The sequence below is a fragment of the Tubulanus polymorphus genome, chromosome 5 (assembly GCF_964204645.1).
Source record: "Tubulanus polymorphus chromosome 5, tnTubPoly1.2, whole genome shotgun sequence".
Lineage (NCBI taxonomy): Eukaryota > Metazoa > Nemertea > Palaeonemertea > Tubulaniformes > Tubulanidae > Tubulanus > Tubulanus polymorphus.
Genome location: NC_134029.1, coordinates 7336179 through 7358071, shown reverse-complemented (window position 1 = coordinate 7358071; position 21893 = coordinate 7336179). Strand labels below are relative to the sequence as shown.

General features: G+C 38.2%; 2 protein-coding genes across 2 annotated transcripts; one reads left to right on the top strand and one right to left on the bottom strand.

The window, feature by feature from the left end:
- The first annotated feature begins 372 nt into the window (after nt 1–372).
- On the top strand, nt 373–13969 carry LOC141905240 (tyrosine-protein phosphatase non-receptor type 9-like). The gene is made up of 12 exons (XM_074794055.1): nt 373–507; nt 3921–4064; nt 4349–4438; nt 5572–5696; nt 6105–6210; nt 6327–6437; nt 6916–7526; nt 8030–8175; nt 8475–8553; nt 8857–9007; nt 9222–9429; nt 11014–13969. The coding sequence occupies exons 1-12, from the start codon at nt 463–465 to the stop codon at nt 11235–11237; spliced, it is 2040 nt and encodes a 679-aa protein (XP_074650156.1). The 5' UTR covers nt 373–462; the 3' UTR covers nt 11238–13969.
- Nucleotides 13970–14353: 384 nt separating this feature from the next.
- Nucleotides 14354–21271, bottom strand: LOC141905979 (ankyrin repeat and SOCS box protein 5-like). The gene is made up of 8 exons (XM_074795113.1): nt 21211–21271; nt 17986–18141; nt 17308–17483; nt 16989–17139; nt 16455–16589; nt 15933–16124; nt 14629–14799; nt 14354–14504 (listed from the first exon to the last, which is right to left on the bottom strand). Exons 2-7 carry the CDS (start codon nt 18047–18049, stop codon nt 14657–14659), a joined length of 861 nt encoding a protein of 286 aa, XP_074651214.1. The 5' UTR covers nt 18050–18141; nt 21211–21271; the 3' UTR covers nt 14354–14504; nt 14629–14656.
- Nucleotides 21272–21893: the final 622 nt, after the last annotated feature.

Here is a 21893-nt window from a genome sequence, read left to right as displayed (position 1 = left end):
TTGTTCAATTAGATAAGTAATCCTAAAGAAATTGTAAACAGTCTTACTACATTGATTCGTTTAAAATTATTCTTTTTTTTCAAGAAGTGCCAACCAGTGGTTCATTCGAAGTAAAAAAATATAGATTTTTGATATTTCGGATAGAATGTATAAATCATAGCAAGCAAAATAAATCGGTGATAGAAATATAAAGTATGTACGTGTATGTATTTAATTTTCGGTTGAATTGAAATATAAGGCCGGATTCAGTTGGGGACTCGAACCCAACCGACAACACGATGGACCTCTCTTATAATGCAATAAAGTTTTGAATTGAATTGAACTGCCTATGGCTGTATCCTAATCGCCACAGTTCGTACCTGCGTCGCCACCTAGAAATTCAATATGGAAGCCACTACATGACCGGAGGAGAGGCGAAGAAAATGAAATGCCGTTTATGTTTGATGAACTACATGGAAATTAATGAATTTAACGATGTCAGCTCAGCTTGATGCGGGCGAGGAAGAGGTGGTGTCTCTTTTGAATATATTCAACTTAGGTTTCTGTTTAAATTTTGAAGAAGTTAAAACCAGTTTTCTTCGGGCTTCTTCGACTTCGACTTCGTCTTCACAATCACAACCTTGTTTGTGGTAATTTTGCCTAAAGAGTCGAGACAGACAGTCGAAACCATATGTTCTTTTAATACCACAATTGCCATAAAGTTCTAGACTAAGAAAGTGGGGCGCTATTGCACTTTCGTACCCCCCTCCCAAAAATTTTTATTTCTGCATATTTATTATCAGGGAGGTCTAGAGATTCAAAATCAGTAACTTTTGATCCGAAAAACTTACTTTTTTCTAGGTTAAAATTTTGTTATTTTGGGCCCTAAATCGCGTGTAAATTCGCCGATTCGCGACGTCAACAACGCCATATTGGATGTCAATCAAAGTTGCTAACCCTCCACTGAAATGTCATGACATAAAAACTTTGCAAAAACCATGTTTTCAAACATAACCATCTCTGAAAATAACGCGTATGATTGCATTATTTTCATACTTAGCTATTGATTTAAAGATGTCCTGATGAAGAAAAGTTATGTACCCAAAAACGAAATTATGTCAATTCAATTCAATTCCATTTATTGAGATATATTTATTCAGATGTTTTTAGGTGGTAATTAGTGCCGAAACATGGCCGACCCGTCGGTTTGAATCGAGGAAATCGACCCCAAATTATCAGAAATTTGGCTTGGAAAAAATTTTTTTTTTTGGTCAAAAGTAATTTATTTTGACTCTACAGACCTCCCTGATAATAAATATGCAGAAATAAAAACTTTTGGGAGGGGGGTACGAAAGTGCAATAGCGCCGAAAGTGGATATTTTGCATTTTTCTCGTCAACACTTGGGACGGGATGGACGCCTCACAGCCAGTCCTCCTTAATATTGGTCCTCCTTATTATTACCGAGATGATGTATTTTACCGAGATGACATGAAATATAGCATATTTATTTATTCCTTATCGATTTTAACACTTGAAATCATGTTGTATCAGTAACAAATATTTTCTAGAGTCATATTTTACATATTTTTTCGGATATTTTGTAAAAGAAATTTTGACTTCAAATACGTGATCTTGGTTAGCAATAAAATTTTATTGAATTTGATTGATCGACGATCTCATCTCGGTAAAGTTAAAAGTTATTTTTCTGCAAAAATATCCGACAAAATGTGTAAAATATGACTCCAGCAGGCATTTATTACTGATATAATATGATTTCAAGTGTAAAAATCGATAATGAATAAATAAATATCTTATATTTCATGTCATCTCGGTTCATCTCGGTAAAATACGTCATCTCAGTAATAAGGAGGACCGGTGTGTACTTAGCTTTCTAATCTAACCAACCAAGTTGTACGTGCTATGCGCAGATAAGTAGTTAGTAGGCAAGGGTATAGGCAAGTGTCAGTCGGTAATCAATCAGAATGAGCTATCATCATTGTTAACTGCAAAATTTGTTTTCAGTTCATAGAAAAATGACCCATTGACAAAATATCCACTTTCTTTCATTTTTTATTGTTTTAAATTTTTATTTAGTAATTCAGGGTGCTTGGGTAGGGAGGCGATGGTCCCCTTATAAAGGCAGAATAGGACTAGGGGACTAGAATTTTGGGGCTAGGCCATCGTTATGTAAAAAAAAAGGATAAGATATTCACCAAATGATGGGCATACTACAATGATTGAATCAGTTTGACTCCTAGGTGTTAGCGGACGAAATAATATTGATACAATGAAAAACATAGCACTATGTATCATGAGGTTATAGATGGATTTCTGTCCAAAGGGACACCGAGGGGGAGCGAGAATTCGGCGATAATGCGCAAGGATTGCTAGTGGCACTGGGTTACCGCACTTCAAATTCTATATTTCAATAAAATTCGAGTCAACTTTTCCGATAAGTAAATCAATTTTCGGTGAAATCAATATCATCGCTGAGTAAGGAAGGGAATCTTATATCTATCAGATGGCTCGTTTGATAATTCTCGAATTAGGAAGCATAAAAATCAAATTCAAATTTCATCGAAAACGAACTGATTCTCACTACGAATAACCCGGTATTTTGTTGCGCCATCTGGTGTTGCCGGTATCCCATTTATTTGGCCCAGGTTTTTGTTATTTATTTCAATTACGTTGAATCAATAATTAACCATACATTCCATTGTTTTAGGCTTACGTTTATTAATTTGTGATTGCTTAAAACTAAGCGTTTTATTTGTTTGTGCAATATTGATATTTTTCAGAAACGATCCAAAACAATCCGAACATTTCACTTGATCATATAATTGTCATTGTTATCATTGGTAAATTTCTCCTATCAATTCCTCCTGTCTTTTGTAGTGATATTTCGTTTATTAACAGGCATTATTGGCAAGCAGTTTCTACTAAAAATTTACTGAAACTTTTTCGCAGTGTCCTCCACTTTACACGTCTCTGATCAACAGAAATACGGTGTTTCACTTTTAAAGATGATCGCTTAATTCGAGTCTTCGCGAAAAAAAAAGAAAATACGTTCTGTGTGCTCCCCTATTGAAATATGATTTCAAATCATTGAATTTATTTATTTTGAAATTTGTGAAATCTTTGAATGGGGTTTCATTGCTTAAAACTGCTTGATCGTGTATTCTTTCAAAATATACATTTTACTCACACCACAGTTTGCTACAGATTCCACCTGCTTTGGGTTAATTACGTAGATATCTAAATCATTCCCCCATTTTATCCGTAGTTTAATTCTTAGTTGAAAATAAAGCCACCAAAAATACATTTAGGCGCTAATTTCATTAAAACATCTTTAAGTTGTGACCTTATGCTCTTTTTTGGTGAGGAAGGTATTTCTCTGATATTAACTATTAATCATTGGTTTTAGTCTTTATCCCTTTGAAATCATGCTTTTCTGTTACGTAATTCTGTGTTCCGCTGGAGTGTGCGTGGATTATGACTTGTATTTAGGGAACATGAATATTGTTAAATGTCATAGTCAACCTGGTGCTGGAAAGGTGTCAGTAATATTTTAAGCTTTTTATATTTCGTGATTTTGAAACTAAATGTGTTAATGCCGTTTCATTCTCCTTGCTTTCTTTGAAATCGATGAGTCGACTTCATTATTTCTATCGATAAATTATTTCTCATATTTCCCTTCTACGTATTTTGAATATGAATATCACTATAGACATATAGCAGGTTGTGCTACATTGCAAGATGATAATAATGATACTTATACATTGTTTGTTGATTTGATTAGCCTACTAAAACAGTTGACTACTAATTAAGTCAGTGGTGTCCTTAATTATGTTCCCAGAAATTTCTAGTATATATTACGTTCTTCTTCCCGGCACTTTTTCCACCGATCAATGTATTTATTTCTACTTACTCTTCTATGTAGGCTGTCAAAGACTTTATCGAACGAGTTTGTGGCCTTCAACTTGCGATACATAATGGCCCGGTGGCCTGGAACACTGCTGTTAAGTTTTTGATGGCAAGGAAATTCGACGTTAATCGCGCCATAGAATTATTCATTGCCCATCAGGTAAAGAATTTACGTTTTTCTTGAAATGCGACGGAACTTCTAACTTTGAAAATTCCATCGTCGTTTTATACTCGAGGCGGATTGACTGGTCTCATTTCGTTGTTATTAATTGATGAAAATTTGAAATTTACGGATCTTTTACTACTGGAACTGAACTCGACCCTTTACATATTGGTGCCATTAATATTTTGACAAAATAACTCCAACTGACGCTTGACAATGGTCTGATATTTTTTCAGAGTTGAGAAATAGTTTCATTAATTGCTTTTTTTTTCTGGTTAAAGGAAACGCGTCAACGTGAAGGATTAGTTCTGATCGATCCAAGGGACACACGACTTCACGACGAATTAAAAACCGGGAAATTCACCGTATTGGTAAGAATGGAATAGATAAACATGTAGCAATCTATGCAATCACGCTGTACATGAACTTAAATGGCAATAATTCTGTATAAGACTAGTGGGCATTTCAACTCATTTTCTGTGTACAATATATATTGAAAACGATTTCTGAGAATGACTAGGCCTATGCGTGTACTAGAATTCCAGAATCTCGTTGTTTTCTAATGAAATCGTTTTCCCTAGCTCCTTCCTTAGATGTCGATAAACTAACACAGTCCCGATGTAGGTATTGTAGAAAAGGTTGAACTGTCTGATAAATCCATTAATAGCTGCAGGACTGAGACAGGATTAATTAACTGACTCAATAACGCAGTAGACACAAACACACCCACTCACTGTCTGCAGACTAATAATGTCTCTGCATTTTACAACTTATTTCTTATTGATTTCCGAGATATCGATACGTTTTACGTGGGCAACTTCCTGCCAATACACATTATAGGTGTAATTAAACAGTTCCAAGTACTGATAGTCTCTTTCCTAGTCGGAAAGTTCTGATCTAGTTGTTGATACATGGTTGGACTTGTCTCGTTGGATTGTTGAATAAGACGGTATCAATGTGAATCCATCATTAATGGACATTTTGTGTTCTTATTTAAGTGTTCAACCCCCTGCGAACCCAGTTTAGTATCTCACCAATTTAGCATTGGTTGTTGTTTCTATTGCGTCAAAAATCCCGCCGAAGGACAGTGACGCATATCTTAGTGCCTTAGGCTTCCTGTTCGTAGAAGTACATGATATTAGGTATTTGGTGCATGACATATACTTAGGATATGAGTAAGCGAGTAGCATTGCCTTAAACGAGGAACAATGACCTCTACAATGTTTTTCTCTTTGTATAAGATGCTGGCTAAGATTGATCACGTTTATCCTAAATCACTATGCCATGCAAGTATAGGAGGCCTGATACGGACCTCCATTATCCAATTTGGTCAGTTAAACTTGGCTTGTCTCATTTTCTAAATAGTCATTCGGTAACTAAAAAAGAACCAACTACCTGAACCAACTTGAATGTGATAACTTATGTAAATTTAACAAGAATCTGTTTCACGTACATTGATCTTGGAATGGGTGGTTGATATATGCTTTTCTTCGTGTATTTTTAGGCAAGTCGAGACAATAGTGGGGCATCAATCGCTTTATTTACCGCTTGCAATCACCTCCCACTTCAAACCACCCACCAGGATACATTGAAAGGACTCGTTATTCAATTGGACACCGCGCTGGAAAGGTAAGCGTACTGCCTTAATGTGGATCTACAATTAACTCGATTTGGATCCAACAGGGTGGCCACTTACCTGGAGATCAGGGAATAGTCAGGGAAATCTGTTGAGATTGCTAGATGGCGCATACAATCAAACAGTTCCCGTCTATGTTTTACATATATTTGACTGTGTTAATTGATTGGGTTCTCAGCAGTCAGGGAAAACCACATTCATGTCAAGGAAAAGTCAGGGTAAATAAGCAAGTGACCACCCCGTCTAACTTGAAGTTCACTTCACTGAATTAAAGATATGATTTCAAATCATAGTCAGCTTGACGAATTCCATTGGGCGGAACCAAACTGTTCCTTCCCATTCCTAAATCTCAAACATAAAGCCTGATAAGATAATACTGATACGTGCTTTGTTGTTTACAGTTATGAAACCCAACGAAATGGATTGGTTTTCATTTATGATATGACCAGATCGAAATACAACAACTTTGACTATGATCTCAGTATTAAAATACTCAACATGCTTAAGGTAAGGAAGCAGCATTAGTTCGAAGTTTGTCTGACTATAGTATAGTTTCATTATTTGAGGAACACTAACGAATTGTCTTAGAAACAATTGCACAGATATTTTGTAAATTTTTCTAGGGTGGATACCCGGCACGTTTAAAGAAGGTTTTGATAGTAACTGCTCCATTGTGGTTTAGAGCGCCTTTTAAAATTCTACGTCTATTTGTCAGAGAAAAACTACGAGACAGGGTAAGTCACTAAGTAATATGTATGTATTGTATTCGAATTCCTACAACAAATTGATTCTTTTTTGCACTGTATTAATACACTCATATTTGTTACTGAAAAATGATATCTTGCTCATCTTATACATGCCGTTATCTTTTTTGGTCCCTCTTTGTATTCAACCAATCGTGTTAACTTAATAGGCACATAATCAATAATTATGGCTTTTATTACACCAACATTTCAAATTTTAACCTGTACCACAGATAACACGGGAGTTGAATGAGTTGAAAATAAATTTTTAGGTGCACTAGCCAACTCAATAAGGCAATTGAACTTAAAACTGTGGAACTGAGCTCTGAAGACCTCTGGTTATTAAAATAACTTTCATTTTTACATATTACATATGATGCTCTGATCTTAGTCAAAGTCTCACTATTACATGAAAGCTGCTTCTTCCTATAGTATCTTATTTCATAATACTGCATTCATTCATTTGCAGGTTTATACCGTGAGCCTTAATCAGCTTCCAGTTCATATACCTAAAGAATCGTTACCGGTATCACTCGGGGGTGTTCTTACGTCGAATCACAGCGAGTGGGCTCGTCGCTGTATACAAACAATGGCTAATCAGTTAGAAACGTGCACGATCCCGACGGACAATAACACGCAGCTAGCGACGGCCGCCTCACCGGGCGTCGAAACCAACCCGATCATCAGCGACATGGAAAGCGAGGACTCGCACGAAACCCTTCCCGAAAAACACAACAACGAAGACCGCGAGAAAGAGGTCGAATTCGAAAAGGACGACGTCTCGAAAATCAAACGCGCTGGCAACGATCAGATCTCGTCGTCGACGGGGAACTCGCTGCCGTGTAAACGCGGCTCGGAGACGGCCGCTGCTCAGTGCGCCGATCAAAGCAAGGGGACTTTGCCGCGTAAGAAACATCGGCCGCCGTCGTCGGCGTTCGAAGATTCGATTCACGTCGCGGACGGCGGTCTGACGATTCAGGAATTCGTTAACTATTGCCGCTCGAAGCGTAAAGTCGGTTTTCGCGTGGATTACATGGGTATCAAATCGGAACAACCTACCGGTACATTTTTGGAAGCGAGGTACGTGGAACCTGAAACCAGTTCCACAGTCGTGAGTCAAATATGACTCTATGGAGTTAAAACATTGAAAATGAACTGATTTTCTCACAACTGTGGCACCGGGCCCAGGTGGACAAATACTGCGTTACAACGTAATTTAAATTGTCACTATGTCATCTATCCACTGGTTAACTTTACCAACTTTTGAACAACTCTGGTGGTGGCAGAGGTTATTGCCTGGCCCTTCTTCCACCTCAATCAAAAACTAGAAAAAAAACCTCAAACCGAAGGCCCAGTTGTTGAGTTGTGGCTCAAGTCTGAAAACGGTCTTGAATTTTGTAAATCGTATGGGGAAATTAGATTTGATAAGTTAGATTAGTAATTTAGTAAATTACGTAGGGACTCTCAGTCTCAGGAACCATTACATCTCAGTACAGTTTTGAGTCAAGGGCATAAGGTGTTTGTGCACCGAATTTTAGTACTGATTTATTACTTATCGATTATCATTACCGAAATAATTTCAGAAAAAAACACAATGCCAGTAAAAACCGTTACACCGATGTGTTGTGCATGGATGAATCGCGCGTGAGACTGTGCGGCCAAGACGACTATATCAATGCAAACTTCTTAGATGGATACAAACAGAAAAATGCTTACATTAACACTCAAGGTACGTTCATCATTTTGTGCATTACAGTAGCCGTATTTTATCGGTGGCATATGATAATGATAACGGAGCTGCCAACTGTTTCTGGTTGATTACTACTGATTAATTCAAACATTTTCTTTCTCATTTCAATGAAATGTTACTGAAAAAAATTCAATTTGTTACTGATGGCATTTTCAGAGTTTGGCAAACCTGTGATAATAATAATGATGATAATGATGTATTATTTAAAAGCGGTAAACTTATTACTTATTGATGTTTTGCACACACTCTATTGGATGGCTAACTATTGTTTTTTGTAGGACCACTACCCAGAACTTATCCTGACTTCTGGCAGATGATATGGGAACAACAAGTTCTAGTCATTGTAATGACGACGCGGTACGTACAAGATGACCTGGAAACACCTTTGTACAGTTGACTCTCCATCATTGGTGGTTTACCATCTTCATCACTTTTGAGTCACTGTATATGCTTTTTAGCCCCCTTAGGACTATTGCATCACTTATCGTCCATCATCTGTCCATCCATCTGCCTGTAAACAGAATCTAGCTTTGTTGGGAAGTTTGCGAAGTTTTATGTATGTATCTACCCTAGCCACCAATCAGAAAGCGATACGGCCGATCTATTTACTTTCTAGTTTTCATGGGAAATTCTGTCATAGGTTGTCGACATAAATTTCAGGACGGTCGAACGAAGTCGGTTAAAATGCGGACAGTACTGGCCGGCGGAGGAAGATAGCGATGAAGAATTAGGAGATTTCGTCGTCATCAACGTCGGAATTGAAAAGAACACGGATTTCATCGTCACAAATTTGGTGCTGCAAAATACGAAGGTACGAGTTTGAATGTGGGTTTGAAGTGTTGGTTTTTTAGTGTTTGCCCCCGATATTCTTCAATCCCCTCGGGGATAAAATACAATACGATAGAACTTTATTGACACTTAAAACAAATTTTGCGATTATGGCATTATCCATATCTAAATAGGCAAGGTTGAACCATTTAGACCTTTTAAAAACAATGCCACAAAGATTGAATTTTGTTTTGTAGACCGCAGAGTCACGCGAAATCATCCATCTACAATTTATCAGCTGGCCAGACTTCGGCGTTCCGCACAGCGCTAAAGCATTCCTACAATTCTTGTTCAGAGTCCGCGAAGAACAAGCACAAAAAGTGAAGCGTCTGGGTACCGCGTGGACCGGGCATCCTCTCGGACCGCCGATGGTTGTGCACTGCAGTGCAGGTATTGGACGTACAGGTAAATTATCAGTTTCCTGAATAATCGGATTCATAAGTTTAAGATAGGGCTTCATAGGTTTCAAAAGTTTAGTAGAATAATTTTGAAAATTAAACGAAAGATTATAGTCAGCCATTAAATGTGATGGTTGATAGGTTGAACTTTGATAGCTCCAAAGATGACCCAATTCTGATTACCCCAAAACTTTAAAAAAAAAGACATTGTCGAACGCAGGAGCAAATAAACTGAATGTATTTTTAGCCCACTTGGGACTTGTCCCAGCGGGCTATTGCGTTCACTTTTCGTCCGTCGTCCGTCCGTAGACGGAATCCAGTTATTTTGGGAAGTTTTGAAGACGCTTCAAGGTAATGTCTTGATATTTGGGTTACACATGTATCTACCCTAGACACATCTTCAGTCCAAAAACTGGCCCTGTCAGAATCAAGATGGCCGACTGGCAGCCATTGTTTTTCGCCAAAATCAGCACTTTTTACACATTTTTGAACTTTTTGAGGGAAATTTTGAAGACGCTTTGATCAATTACCTTGATCTTTCGGATATATGTGAATCCCCCCAGGGCCCATCAACATAACAAAAATTGGGTCGGTCGGACTCAAGATGGCCGTCCTATGACCTTTTTAGTGCCCAAAAATGTTAATTTTGGCCCGAATTCTGAGTCCTGTAGCTTCCTACTGGTTTGCCATTTCTCATTACAATTTGTGATGGGTATTCTTTGGAAAGGGATGTTTTATACCTGAGACAGGTATTTTTCATCAGCCAATTATGACGCAATTGGCAGCCATCTTGGTGTCACCAGTACTCATTCGTAAGTGGGAAAAAGTTTTTCCACATTATATTGATACCTAAGCATATTTTGCTACCACAATCAATTAGAAAGTTGTAGCTCATAACGTGTTCTATGATTTTGGTGAGTTTTCAAGGTAATTGGATTTCGTATATGGCCACCAGGGGGCGTTGAATAATACAATATCTTAGCATTTCTTTATTATATTCGTACCTATGCATATTTTGTAACCACAATCAATTGGAAAGTTGTAGCTCATGACATCATCTATGATTGTTGCGAGTTTTAAGGACATAAGTTTTTCTATATGGTCACCAGGGGGCGTTGAATAGTAGAATAAATTAGTATTTCCTTATTATATTGGTACCTAGGCATATTTTGATACCATGATCAATTGCAAAGTTGTAGTTCATGACATGTTCTATGATTGTGGTGAGTTTCGAGGTCATTGGGTTTTGAATATGGTCACCAGGGGGCGTTGAATAGTAGAATGACTTAGTATTTCCATATTGAATTGGTAACGAGGCATATTTTGATATCACAATCAATTACAAAATCGTAGCTGCTGACATGTTCTATGATTGTGGTGAGTTTCAAGGTCATTGGTTTTTGTAAATGGTCACCAGGGGCGTTGAATGTTGAAATTGTTAGATTATTGAGCATTTGAAACCACTTCCCAAGTGGGCATGGTGTCCCTGGACCCCTAGTTTATTGTAAAGGAGGTTGACATTATGGGCTACCTTTATTGATGGCATGCGTCATTTTAGATGAAATTGGTAAACAATGTTTTTCATTTTCAGGGACATTTGTAACTATGGATATTAATATGAGACGTTTAGCCGACGTCGGAACGGTAGACGTGGAAAAAACAGTGCGACGCATTCGTTCGCAGCGAGCTTTCAGTATACAGATGCCCGATCAATACGTATTCTGTCATACGGCGTTGATCGAACACGCTCAGAACGTCGGTCTTATAGCGGACGTCAACATGGACGGCTTCGACGAATCGGATCAAAGCGATTAGACCATCGATCGTAGGTTGTTTTAGGGCCTAGGTATTATACCGTAACTGTGGAAGTCTATGTACTAGTTCGGTTGTAGCCACCAGTGCTGTGTAGGTTGCGCAGAAATCTAGATGGAGCCCCTTGTATGGCAGGTTTCGATTGAAACCCGGTTTGAGGATAAAAGTGATTACTGTAACACGTTTAAGCGATATGACAATATTACAATAGCTCTCCTGGCGTTGTATCAGTTTTCGCGAATAGACAGAGTGTATTTCGGTCGAAACGGAAGTTACGTTGTGGAATAGGTAATGCTCGATCGAAACCTGCCTTAGCTTCAACGTTGACTTAGCGTCGAGAACCAAGCGTTCGTTCTCGACAAACCAATGCGGCGATAAAAAATTTGATCGTCACGCTGTACGTACATGAGTTAAGCTACGGATCCGATGAAGAAAACGAAATATTTTGTCCGTTTCGTGACTTATTCAGCGTCGAAAGCAGTTGTCTTGTTTTTTCGACGTGGAACTATCAAGAAAAAAGAAACACATCTGATTAGTTCATCATAAAATCGAAGATTATTCGCGAGTCATGGTCTACTTGTGTTTGCGTGCGTGTGTGCACCTGTGTGCGTGGGTGTGATTATTTGTTTGTAACTCGTATAGTTAATATAGACTTATAATATAAAAATACCGGTATCAATTATTCTTGTATGAACGAAGAAAATCAGGGAAATCTTCTGCTAGAATTCGAATGATTGATATTATTATCAGTACGCGCGGTGTATTTTTCTTTCAGGGATTTTACATTTATCAGTTGCTGTATTCTACCCGATTAACGACAATCAACGTTCCGTAGAAAGCAATAAATAAATGCGTCTAGAAACGATGGCATCAAATTATTTAATCTTCACGCAACCACGACGAAAACGCAAAAATGAAACGACTGTTGTCGGGCTGCGGGTTGTATTTCACTTTTCGGCCACTGACGTGTTATATCACCTCGGAAAAATGTTCACAATGAACGCGCCAAAGATGTTTATCAATAGTAGGAAACATGTTTCACATCACGGGAAAACTGCAGTAGATTCTCTGGTAAAATCTTTGAACTTAATTGTTTGCTAATCATCGTTTCTTTGAGGTCAGTAACGTAGATTGTTTTTATCATTAGATATTTTATGCCAACGTTGGAATTCTTTTGACTTGGTAGCTGATCAGGCCAGTAAACCATGCATTTCTGAAGAAATACATTATCGCCCTTTCACTTTTAAGGTATAAATCGGCAGGCTGGACCAAACTTAAGAGACGATAAAGCTACTTAATCACCATTCTTCCATTTATATATTGTCTTTGTTTCTCATGTGGTCTTGACCTAACCTTGAATATTTTCAGTCAAAAATGATTTAACAAGTGAACCTTTCGGGCTGGTAGATATTGTTTCCTGGCTGCCGATTCATACTTGTATTTGTACCGATCAAGTCGCTAAACTGCTTCTTTCGGCAAAAATCTTCCATTCCATATGACAAAATTCACAATTTTGTTCATTTACACTTTCATAGCGTACTCGGGTGTTAGACCTTTCACCCTCGCAGCTTTTATGATAGGTCTCTCTACTTGTCGACATAAGTCGAGTCTACTGTGCTTGTCATATATCTCGAATCAAATAAGTAGAATACCGGATCATTCAAATGTTGTACAGTAATTTTGCTAGCATCGTATGAAATTATTTCGTGGTTTCCCTTATGTAATTCCAATTTCATTCTGCTTCAAATAGCTTGAAAACTTCCTAAGCAGATGTGTCAGTTGCATTTAAAATCGTAGTTAAGGTTGAATTTGGTAATCGTTAATCGTACCGAAACTGATTGCTCTGTAGTATATAACGTGCGGTACTACGCGAGTAAATGTCGTGGTGCTGCATTTTGAACAATTCTGTGTGTCGTTACTCTAAACAATTTGTACTGGTGCGACTATTTCAGATGGCTTTGAGTTGCTTTGTCTATGAAGAAGTGATTAACTGCAAAATTGTTCATTTTAGAAAACAAAAAATTTGTATTCGATCCGGGCATCGGCTGAATGCTAGCGGTGTCCTAAGCACAGGATTGGTCAAGTTACCAGCATTTCTGTAGCTCTATTCTTACTCTACAGGGTCCCTACAACTCCTCGATTCTTTTGTTTTACCCAATTAGGCAGTTACCGAATTAGAAACTGAGTGAAGTAGTGTGTAGGATGAAAATCTGCTTATAAAACTACCTAAATACCAGTTTACTGAGATAATCAGTACCGATTTAGGAGTCGACAGTAATCAGGAGTGATGTAGTCCCTTCCTTGAATTTAAAAATTTTCTCCTTTAAAACTACTTATATCGAGGAATAATTGATCTGTAGAGACCCAGTTCTATTTTTATTCCACATCATTTAGAATTTTTATTAGTTGTATTCGAACGACACATATTATATCATAAACGATACGAGAGGGAACTCTCTCGATTCATCTGAAATAGTCAAAGCCGATTTATATTGTTGTTGTCGTAATGCTTAGATATCATTCTGTGTAATTTGTACTAAAAACTAGGCGTAATAAACACTATTATATTATTATTATCATTCACCTTGAATACAGTAGCAAGTCATCAGTGTTGTTTGGCGCTAGTTTACATCATCATCATCAGCAGCAGACGCCGCGTTAATTCATGTAACTACTTGGTGTACTAAATTTATCGAAAATATTGATGTAAATTTTCCAGGAAAATATCTGTGAAGAATAAAGTACATATTTATCTTGAACTTCACATTTCTTCTGCAAGAATGTTCGATTTTTTTTCTACACTCGTGGATGATTTCAAGGGAGATAGAGTAATATTTCTTTCTAAGTCAGGCAATATAGGTTCAGAAGTGAATCTTTTGTCCTTCCTACCCACACATGGGCGCAGTGAAATTACCTCAGGGCCATTGTTTAAAGATGTCTGCCCCGGTCAAGGATTGGAACTTAGATGCTTACGTAATGAATGGATAATCATCGTCGAATAGATTTATTGTTCTCAAAATCTTAACTCACATGGACTCTAAAACGAAAATCATTTTGCAACGAACACTCCAAGGATGTAAGTGAACATAATATCAGATACTATAACAACAAAAGGCGATTATTATTCCCCTTAAAACAAATAGATGTCAACGAAAACATAGGTAAAATATATGTAAAATACAACAGTCTCTTCTGCAATGCCAGTATTTAGTCTGTACAACTCTCGATAAGACAAATAGATCACTGGCCAAATGTATCAATCAGATTATCCTGCAAAATAAGAGCAGAAAGTTAATGAACTATGAAACTATGGTGGGTACTTGAAAGGTGTTGAAAAAGCCAGTTCCAACCAGCCAGGCCAGCAAGTTACAACCAAAAGTCATACTGAACGTACCTGTTTCCTGACTAGTTTTAAAGTAGTGTCACGATATGTTGTTATCTCGAAAGTCTAAGTAGTCGAGTAACTTTTTAGGAAGAGGTAATTGTTTAATTTTGATCGATTTATAGCGAGGTATAGTTTGACGTATGCATAATCGACAGAAATGTGAAAGGTTTCGCGGGTTTCCTGAAAAAAAAAGATAACGAACATTTTTATGCACTAGGATGATCCGGGTAGATAAGACATTGATTGATAAGTCATTTCTTGGTGAGATTGGTGGTGCAATTTTCATCCGTTTTCTTCACATTCTTTCGCTGTAAAAATCTGAATTTTTCATATTTTCTTGAAGTAAAAGTTTTCAAAATATTAAATATTCTTAACACAAATTGTTGTGAGAAACAGCGGAAAACTGTGGTCTCGCTCTTACAATGGAAAAACAGTGCTTAGTTGCCATACTGACGAAAAGCAAAGGCATCGTGGTCTATCAAATTGACAGGCTTAAGTTCTAAAAGAATTTTTCCCATCAATTTCACCCCCGACATTGATATTCACAGTGTGGCAATCTTATAGGTATGAAAAGTTCAATGTACAGTCAAACCTTGTTATAACGCCACCATCGGGACCTGGCTAATTTTGGCGTTATAACGAGAATGGCGGTATAAAGAAATGATCTATGTGATCCTCCAAATCATTTACCAAAAGCATTAAAATACCAAATAAAAAGGTGTAGACTCAATTCAAAAAGGGCAGCCAAAAATTATTTTTAGACATAATCGGGCCCTATAGACTACGCCCCTGATTCAGATGAAAAATGCTGCTTTGCCTACCATGACAGATTTCTTGCAAGGCCTTCATCTTAAAGCGTCCGGAACACACCAGGTTAGCAGGTACCCTTCCTACTGGTGTGTCATTGCTTGTCATCACCATCACACTTTGTTCGCTGACACGTAGCGTGCGTGCAGGGTAGACTTAATCTCGATGGCGGTATTATGGGACAAATTAACAATGCATTACTATAGGAATGTATTGTAAATTGTGTGGCAGTGGGCGGAAAGCGAGGGGCGTTATTACGGGAGAATTTAACACTAAATTAGATACGGCTGAACGGTGCCACGGCAATATGACGGCGGTAGGTGAGAATGGCGGTAATACGAGGGGCGTTATAACGAGGTTTGACTGTAGCGCGAAACACTGGCGTCTATCACCAGATCTTCCGTTCAGAGTCAACAGCATCTTAAAACACAGTTCCCAGATACAAATATCTGCATAGAAGGAAGAATGTCTAATCTTGGTGTTTTGATCATTGATATTTGACTTACTTTCATAAAATGCAAGAAGTTGCCTAATTGGATGAACACTGGTTACTAAATCTATAGCTTTTCTGCCGTGATTGTCTCGCGCGTATATATCAGCTCCGTAATCCAGCAACAAGGTTATAAACCTCTCCGACCTTGTTCGCGCAGCAAAGTGCAATGCGGATTCAAGCGTTTTCGTTGCCGAGACATTTGCACCTGAAAAAAGTAGCAGTTTAGTGATGTATTGATTACAAATGAGATCAAAATTACGTCGGTAGATTGGCTAGGGCAAATTATATTTTAGGTCATTGGAACCACAGGGATTTGTCACAATAGCTTGGGGTCCAAAATCAAAGATGCAACACAGTATCCTAGGTACCACCTTTTTTTAGGCGGTTCCTAGGATAATGTTGCGTCTTTGACTTTGGCCCCCAGCTAGCATGACAAGCCCCTGTGGTTAGAACCCTCGATGTATATACCACTTAAGAACCTTGATGTACAAAGGGAATTTTTAGGGAACAAATATTTTGGTAACAACTAACCCACCGTTTCTGAGAAGAACTTGAGCCGAGTTGATGTGATCTTTCCATGCCGCTATATGTAAAGCAGTTCCGTAATGACAGTCCATGGATTCCGTATTAGCACCGAAATGTAAAAGAATTTCTGCACATTCCCACTTGTCTAAACAAAGAAATCGAACATCGATAAATTTTCTTCAGAATACATGTATACTGATCTGTACAGTCCAGGGTTTATGAATTGAATGATTCCTTAGTGGAGGCCAATTCATTCAGCAGTTCCAATCAGATTGCTTGTTGTTTAATCACTAAGGCAAATTTTTGGGCATCTTTGAATAGAATAACCCGGGCTAAAATGAGATGTAATATCCAATTGGTTCAAGGCTAAGATGCACTCGGGCTAATCAGGCAGGGTTTCGTGCTGTGGCAGAGTTTGGCGATGCCATCAGGTTTGGATCCATAGCATGCCATAAGTGGATGATCAGCCAGTAACTTTTCTTAGTCATTTGAAAAAGGAAATGTCAAATGCCTGCTGATTGGCACTCTCAAAAGTTCGGCCTACCTCGAAGAACAGCTTCGTGAAGTGGTGAACTGAGCACCAAGTTCGGGTTAACAGTCGCTCCGTGTTTCAATAAAAGTAGAATGCATTCGTTACTACCACAACAACTAGCCTCGCAAAGAGGTGTAGCACCATCTATATTCCTTGCATTCACCTGTAAATAAATATTATCATTTTACCCTCAATTTATTTCGAATGGTTTTCAAACTAATAGGCCCTACCAGCACTTTAGTTGCCAAGTAAATTTCAGATTTATAGGCTACATTCCTAGTATATTTATATCTAGTATATGGCCTATGGCCTCTGTAGAAAGCCGACTTACTTGGGCTCCAGCTTCTATTAAAAGCCGCGCTGTTGATGCATTTCCAGCCAAACACGCACAATGCAGGGCCGAATTTGAATCCAGCGTATTCGCGTTCACGCTGATATTTCCTCGACTCAGAATAGCACGGATGCAATCATCATCTCCGCTATACGCCGCTTTCTGGAGAATCTTGACTGAAAAAGACACGTATATAGGCCTGACAGAGGGATAGACATTAAGATGCATCAGGCCTCTCTTAGTTAATAAATAATCTGAGTGTGGTCGCCCTCATAACCTAACCTAGTCTGAATATCAGTCGCCGTTATAGTTCCCTACGATGACAAATTGTCAACTGATTGAAGGTACTTCAACCTTGTAGGTGGTCTAGTACCTAGCCGTCGTTCAACAAACAACCGTAGGGAACTGGTAACAACGAATGGTATTCAGACTACCATGTAGGCTGAGGTTGAAGTACCTTCAATCAGTTGACATTTTTTCATATTTCAGAGCATTGTTTTACAGAGATCCATGTTCCTATTATCAAGTTCAATGATTGTGCAGGTAAGGACAGGCTTGACTCACTGACACTGTCACTGACTGACACTGACACTGACAGACTACCAGGTCCAGTCCACTCACTAAAATGTGCTTTACCCTTTTTGTCAGCGGTTTGCATCCACATTAATTATTTCTTACCCTCTTCGTCTAACAGTATCTGTCGCTGTGACTCGTCATCAATCAACATCACCTCTGACAACATCGCTTTCTCAATGATATTTTGGTTGCTTTCCCATCAGAAAAAATCAACTTCCTGGTTTCTGTCAAAATCGATTATCCGCCTGGTGGCAGCACCTGTAAGTCACAATATTAGTGTTCACTACATTACGTACAAGGCTGATTGAACAAAAGGCGTTGGTGTGGCTATGGCGGGAGGGCCGAACCTGGAAAGCGATGTTTATTAGAATAATAAATTAATTTAAGATAAGATAACCCTTTTTGCACTTTATCGCAGTTCGGGGTCTCAAATTTAGCACTTCTACGATGGTTAAACTATAACATCTATCGCAGCCGAAGTTGAGTTTTTTTTCGGTTTGCTCTAGGTCAAAAATAACCATGGTTTTTTGGCTGAACAAATAAATCGAGGATATTGTATTTTTTTTCTCCCGATGAAAGAGATTCCTGCGGCCTTTCTACGAGAAATTCCAATCATTGTAGCCTACACTCACTTGGCGAATAACAATTTTCCGGATTGGTGGATGTTTGTCCTGAGCTTAGAAAAATATACGTTGAAAAACATAGAAAACACTCGAAGGAAGATTGACATGGACTCGCGTAACCATTTGTATTTCTTGTCCAAATAGCTATTACTATCCGGTAACTTACATCAATAGAAAATTAATGAAAGTAGTTGGTTGACAGGTACATTGTTGGCTGGTTAGATGTTTTTTTATTGTCCTTGGCGTCGACACCGAGCGGCACGCAAAGTCTGCAAAAATCGTTGTGACCAAGGTGGAGCGTACTAAGTTAAAATGGACTAATCGTAGCTAAGAGCAAATAAGATAAATGGCCAGCACCCGATTCCATGGTTCACGGTTAATTTAACTCGAGTGTTGAATTTAAATAAATCCAAGTGTTTTAATTCTAGAATCAAATGTGAACCTTCCCCAAGAACCTAGTGTTACCGCGCACGTAACATGGGTACCGATACAGGACCGTAGAGTGACGGCGATCACTGCGGATACAACCACTTTCACAGGACTAGGTGAAATATCAACCCAAAACTCTGGAACTGGGTCCCTTCCACAGTTTTGAATTGATATTTCTGGTACGAATATCTCGTAAGAGATATACGAATATCTCGTAAGAGATATTCATTCATTGCATTGGCCTGACTCATATTATTTCACCTGAACGTCGAAGAACTCATTAAGGATCATCACCTGCAAAACCAAATCAGGGTTTCATTTTCCTTTTCAGTTGACGTAATAAATAGAACTCATTTTTACAGCCGTGGAGAATATACATTATGTTCAGCGAGTACAACCGATATAGAATTCAGTTGATTTTGTAGAGAAACATCTGGCAATATATGATATTCGTTTATTACTTAGATTGTAAACATGTACCGGTTATTTCAATCAGATCACTGGAAAGGCAATATAATAATTCACTATAAGAAAGGAAATTCTGGCGCAGTGATTTTATCTTGTTATAAGAAGAGAAAACTGGAACCTCACTAGATTCCCTTTGAAAAATAACAGATAACGGAGCATATCTCATTTTTTCATTCTTTCACTATTTAGATTGGAACTCTCAGACTGGCATCAATTCTACCAACGTGATCGGACCATTAATCAATTTCGATCGAAAAAGACAAGATATTTGAAAGGAAGAAACGTCATGAAGGCCGGACGAGAGAGCTATTCGTGGGGGTAAAAACAGTGATTGATGAGGGTTGTCTCCGGCTGAGTAGAATCGCAACTAAAAACAACGTTATTACGATGTATCTAACAGTTATGTATCGAGTTTACATAACCCATTCACTAAAGTATGCACGCGAAAAAGAACGATTGAAAATAATCGCACGCGCGCCTGGATTGTAACTTTCTGCCGAGTGAACAGAAACATAGGATTCTATACTTTTTGCGGCTAGTTTTCCATCATTTTGTGTACATGGAGTTTTTTTTCGATCTGTATCAAATTACGTTAAAATCCTGCTGAAAATAAGCTTTGTTCTCCGCTCGAAGTTCTTTGAATACAAATAACTCATCTTAACCGTTAATTTCGAAGTTTGCTTAAATACGCCGTCGAGGTTTCGAATTTCAAACAAAACGCAAGGCCATCGACAGTGGGCTGAGCAATCGAAACTCATGGGAGTCGTGTGTTGTAAAAGGGGATCTCGTCTATTTGGTAACAAGTAATAATACCCCGGTAAAAATCCCCAAATTTGATTTTACAACAAAATATTTCAATATTCTTATGATGATGCTGGGATAAATGCATCTAGAAGAACGTAAGAACGTAACAAAAATGATGTTTTCGATGGTCCATAGAAACCCGAGATCGTTCAAGGAAACATGTTGCATCGCACTATTTCCCTGTTTTCCGATAAAACCGTCATTCAGATTTCCGACCAAGTGTAAAGTGCCACTCAGCAAAAACAACACAAAAAACTTTCCTCCTGGCATCTTGATCATTCATGTTTTATAGAATACAATGTTACGATGTGGTGCGTACGTACGTAGCGCAACATTGTTTGTGCGAATGATAATTATTCTGAATTCATGCAAATAGATATGTTTCATACAATATCCTCTGAAATGTAGAAATTAATAACGGTTGTTGCGAGGAATTATACATTTTCGTTGTTATCTTGGTTCACCATATTCAAATTTTCTCAATACCAGACAAGTTTACCATACCGTAAAATCATAAAAAGAACGTTGTTTCGTGAGACATACTTTTTTAAAGGAAAAGTTGCGATCTTGCAACAAAGAACCGCCCTTGAAAATTCCTAGCTATCTCGTCACATGCGAGTGTATGTAAAATGGCGTGACCATCACATCCTAATTACGAACAGAATTGAGATATCAGTTACTCAGCTCAAGATCAGATAATACGAAATCGCTGTACGAGTCTTCTAGGAATAGACATCTCGGATTAATTATGACCACGCCGAACCTGTAGCCGAGAATACACCTTTACGATATTTATGCGCAGATAAAGACGTACCTGCTAGTTTTAATTGCGGGGCTATTTGTTTACACCGTATCTGATGGACTATACCGCGGTTATACTGCAGGTGCGCTCCCGAATCTCTGGCACAGTTGCCGAACTATGCTGATTAACAAGATTGAACATTCGATACGCTACGTAAACCGTTACTTTACTTGTCAAAACTGAGATATTACTAATCCTTACCTTATCACGCTTTGTTTTTTGAGACGTTCCATTCAATCACTACTCAATCCAAAAGTACAACCTATTATACAATTAGAAGTTTAAAACCGTAGTCTTGATTGATGTTACCCCACAACAAGCTATTTGGTATTCCAAATCTAACCCGGTAAAATTTTTTCATACCCGCCTGTAAGTGGAGAACGAATCCACTTCTTTCATGTCTTGTCCCATAACCGTGGAACGCCGTAACAGAGGCGCCGCGTGAACCATCACATAAACTTTATCAAAATAGCCGCAAGGCAACAATTTATGCTAACCTTTGAAGTTCGACCTTTTTGGTTGTATGTGCATGTGAAAACCAAAACTTTATTGAAGACATTGCAAGGAAAATCACGGACTAAGGTTACACAGTGATATATTTCTCTAAAGTATATATGTATAACACCGACGAAGTATAATGATAATGATTCATTTTTTACTTAAAGACAGCAATGATATGAAAAATTAAATGCAGAGTTTACATCAATAAATTGAGGGTGCAGTCACAGAGCCTACAGGCTGTAATGACTTTGGACCTAGCCAAGTGGTGACTGTTACCCCCGCCCCCCCCCCAAAAAAAAAGAAAGAAACAATTAAACAATTGATTTGATATACTTGATGGATGAAATGAGACGATACAGGTTTAAAATAGTGATCACGGGGAA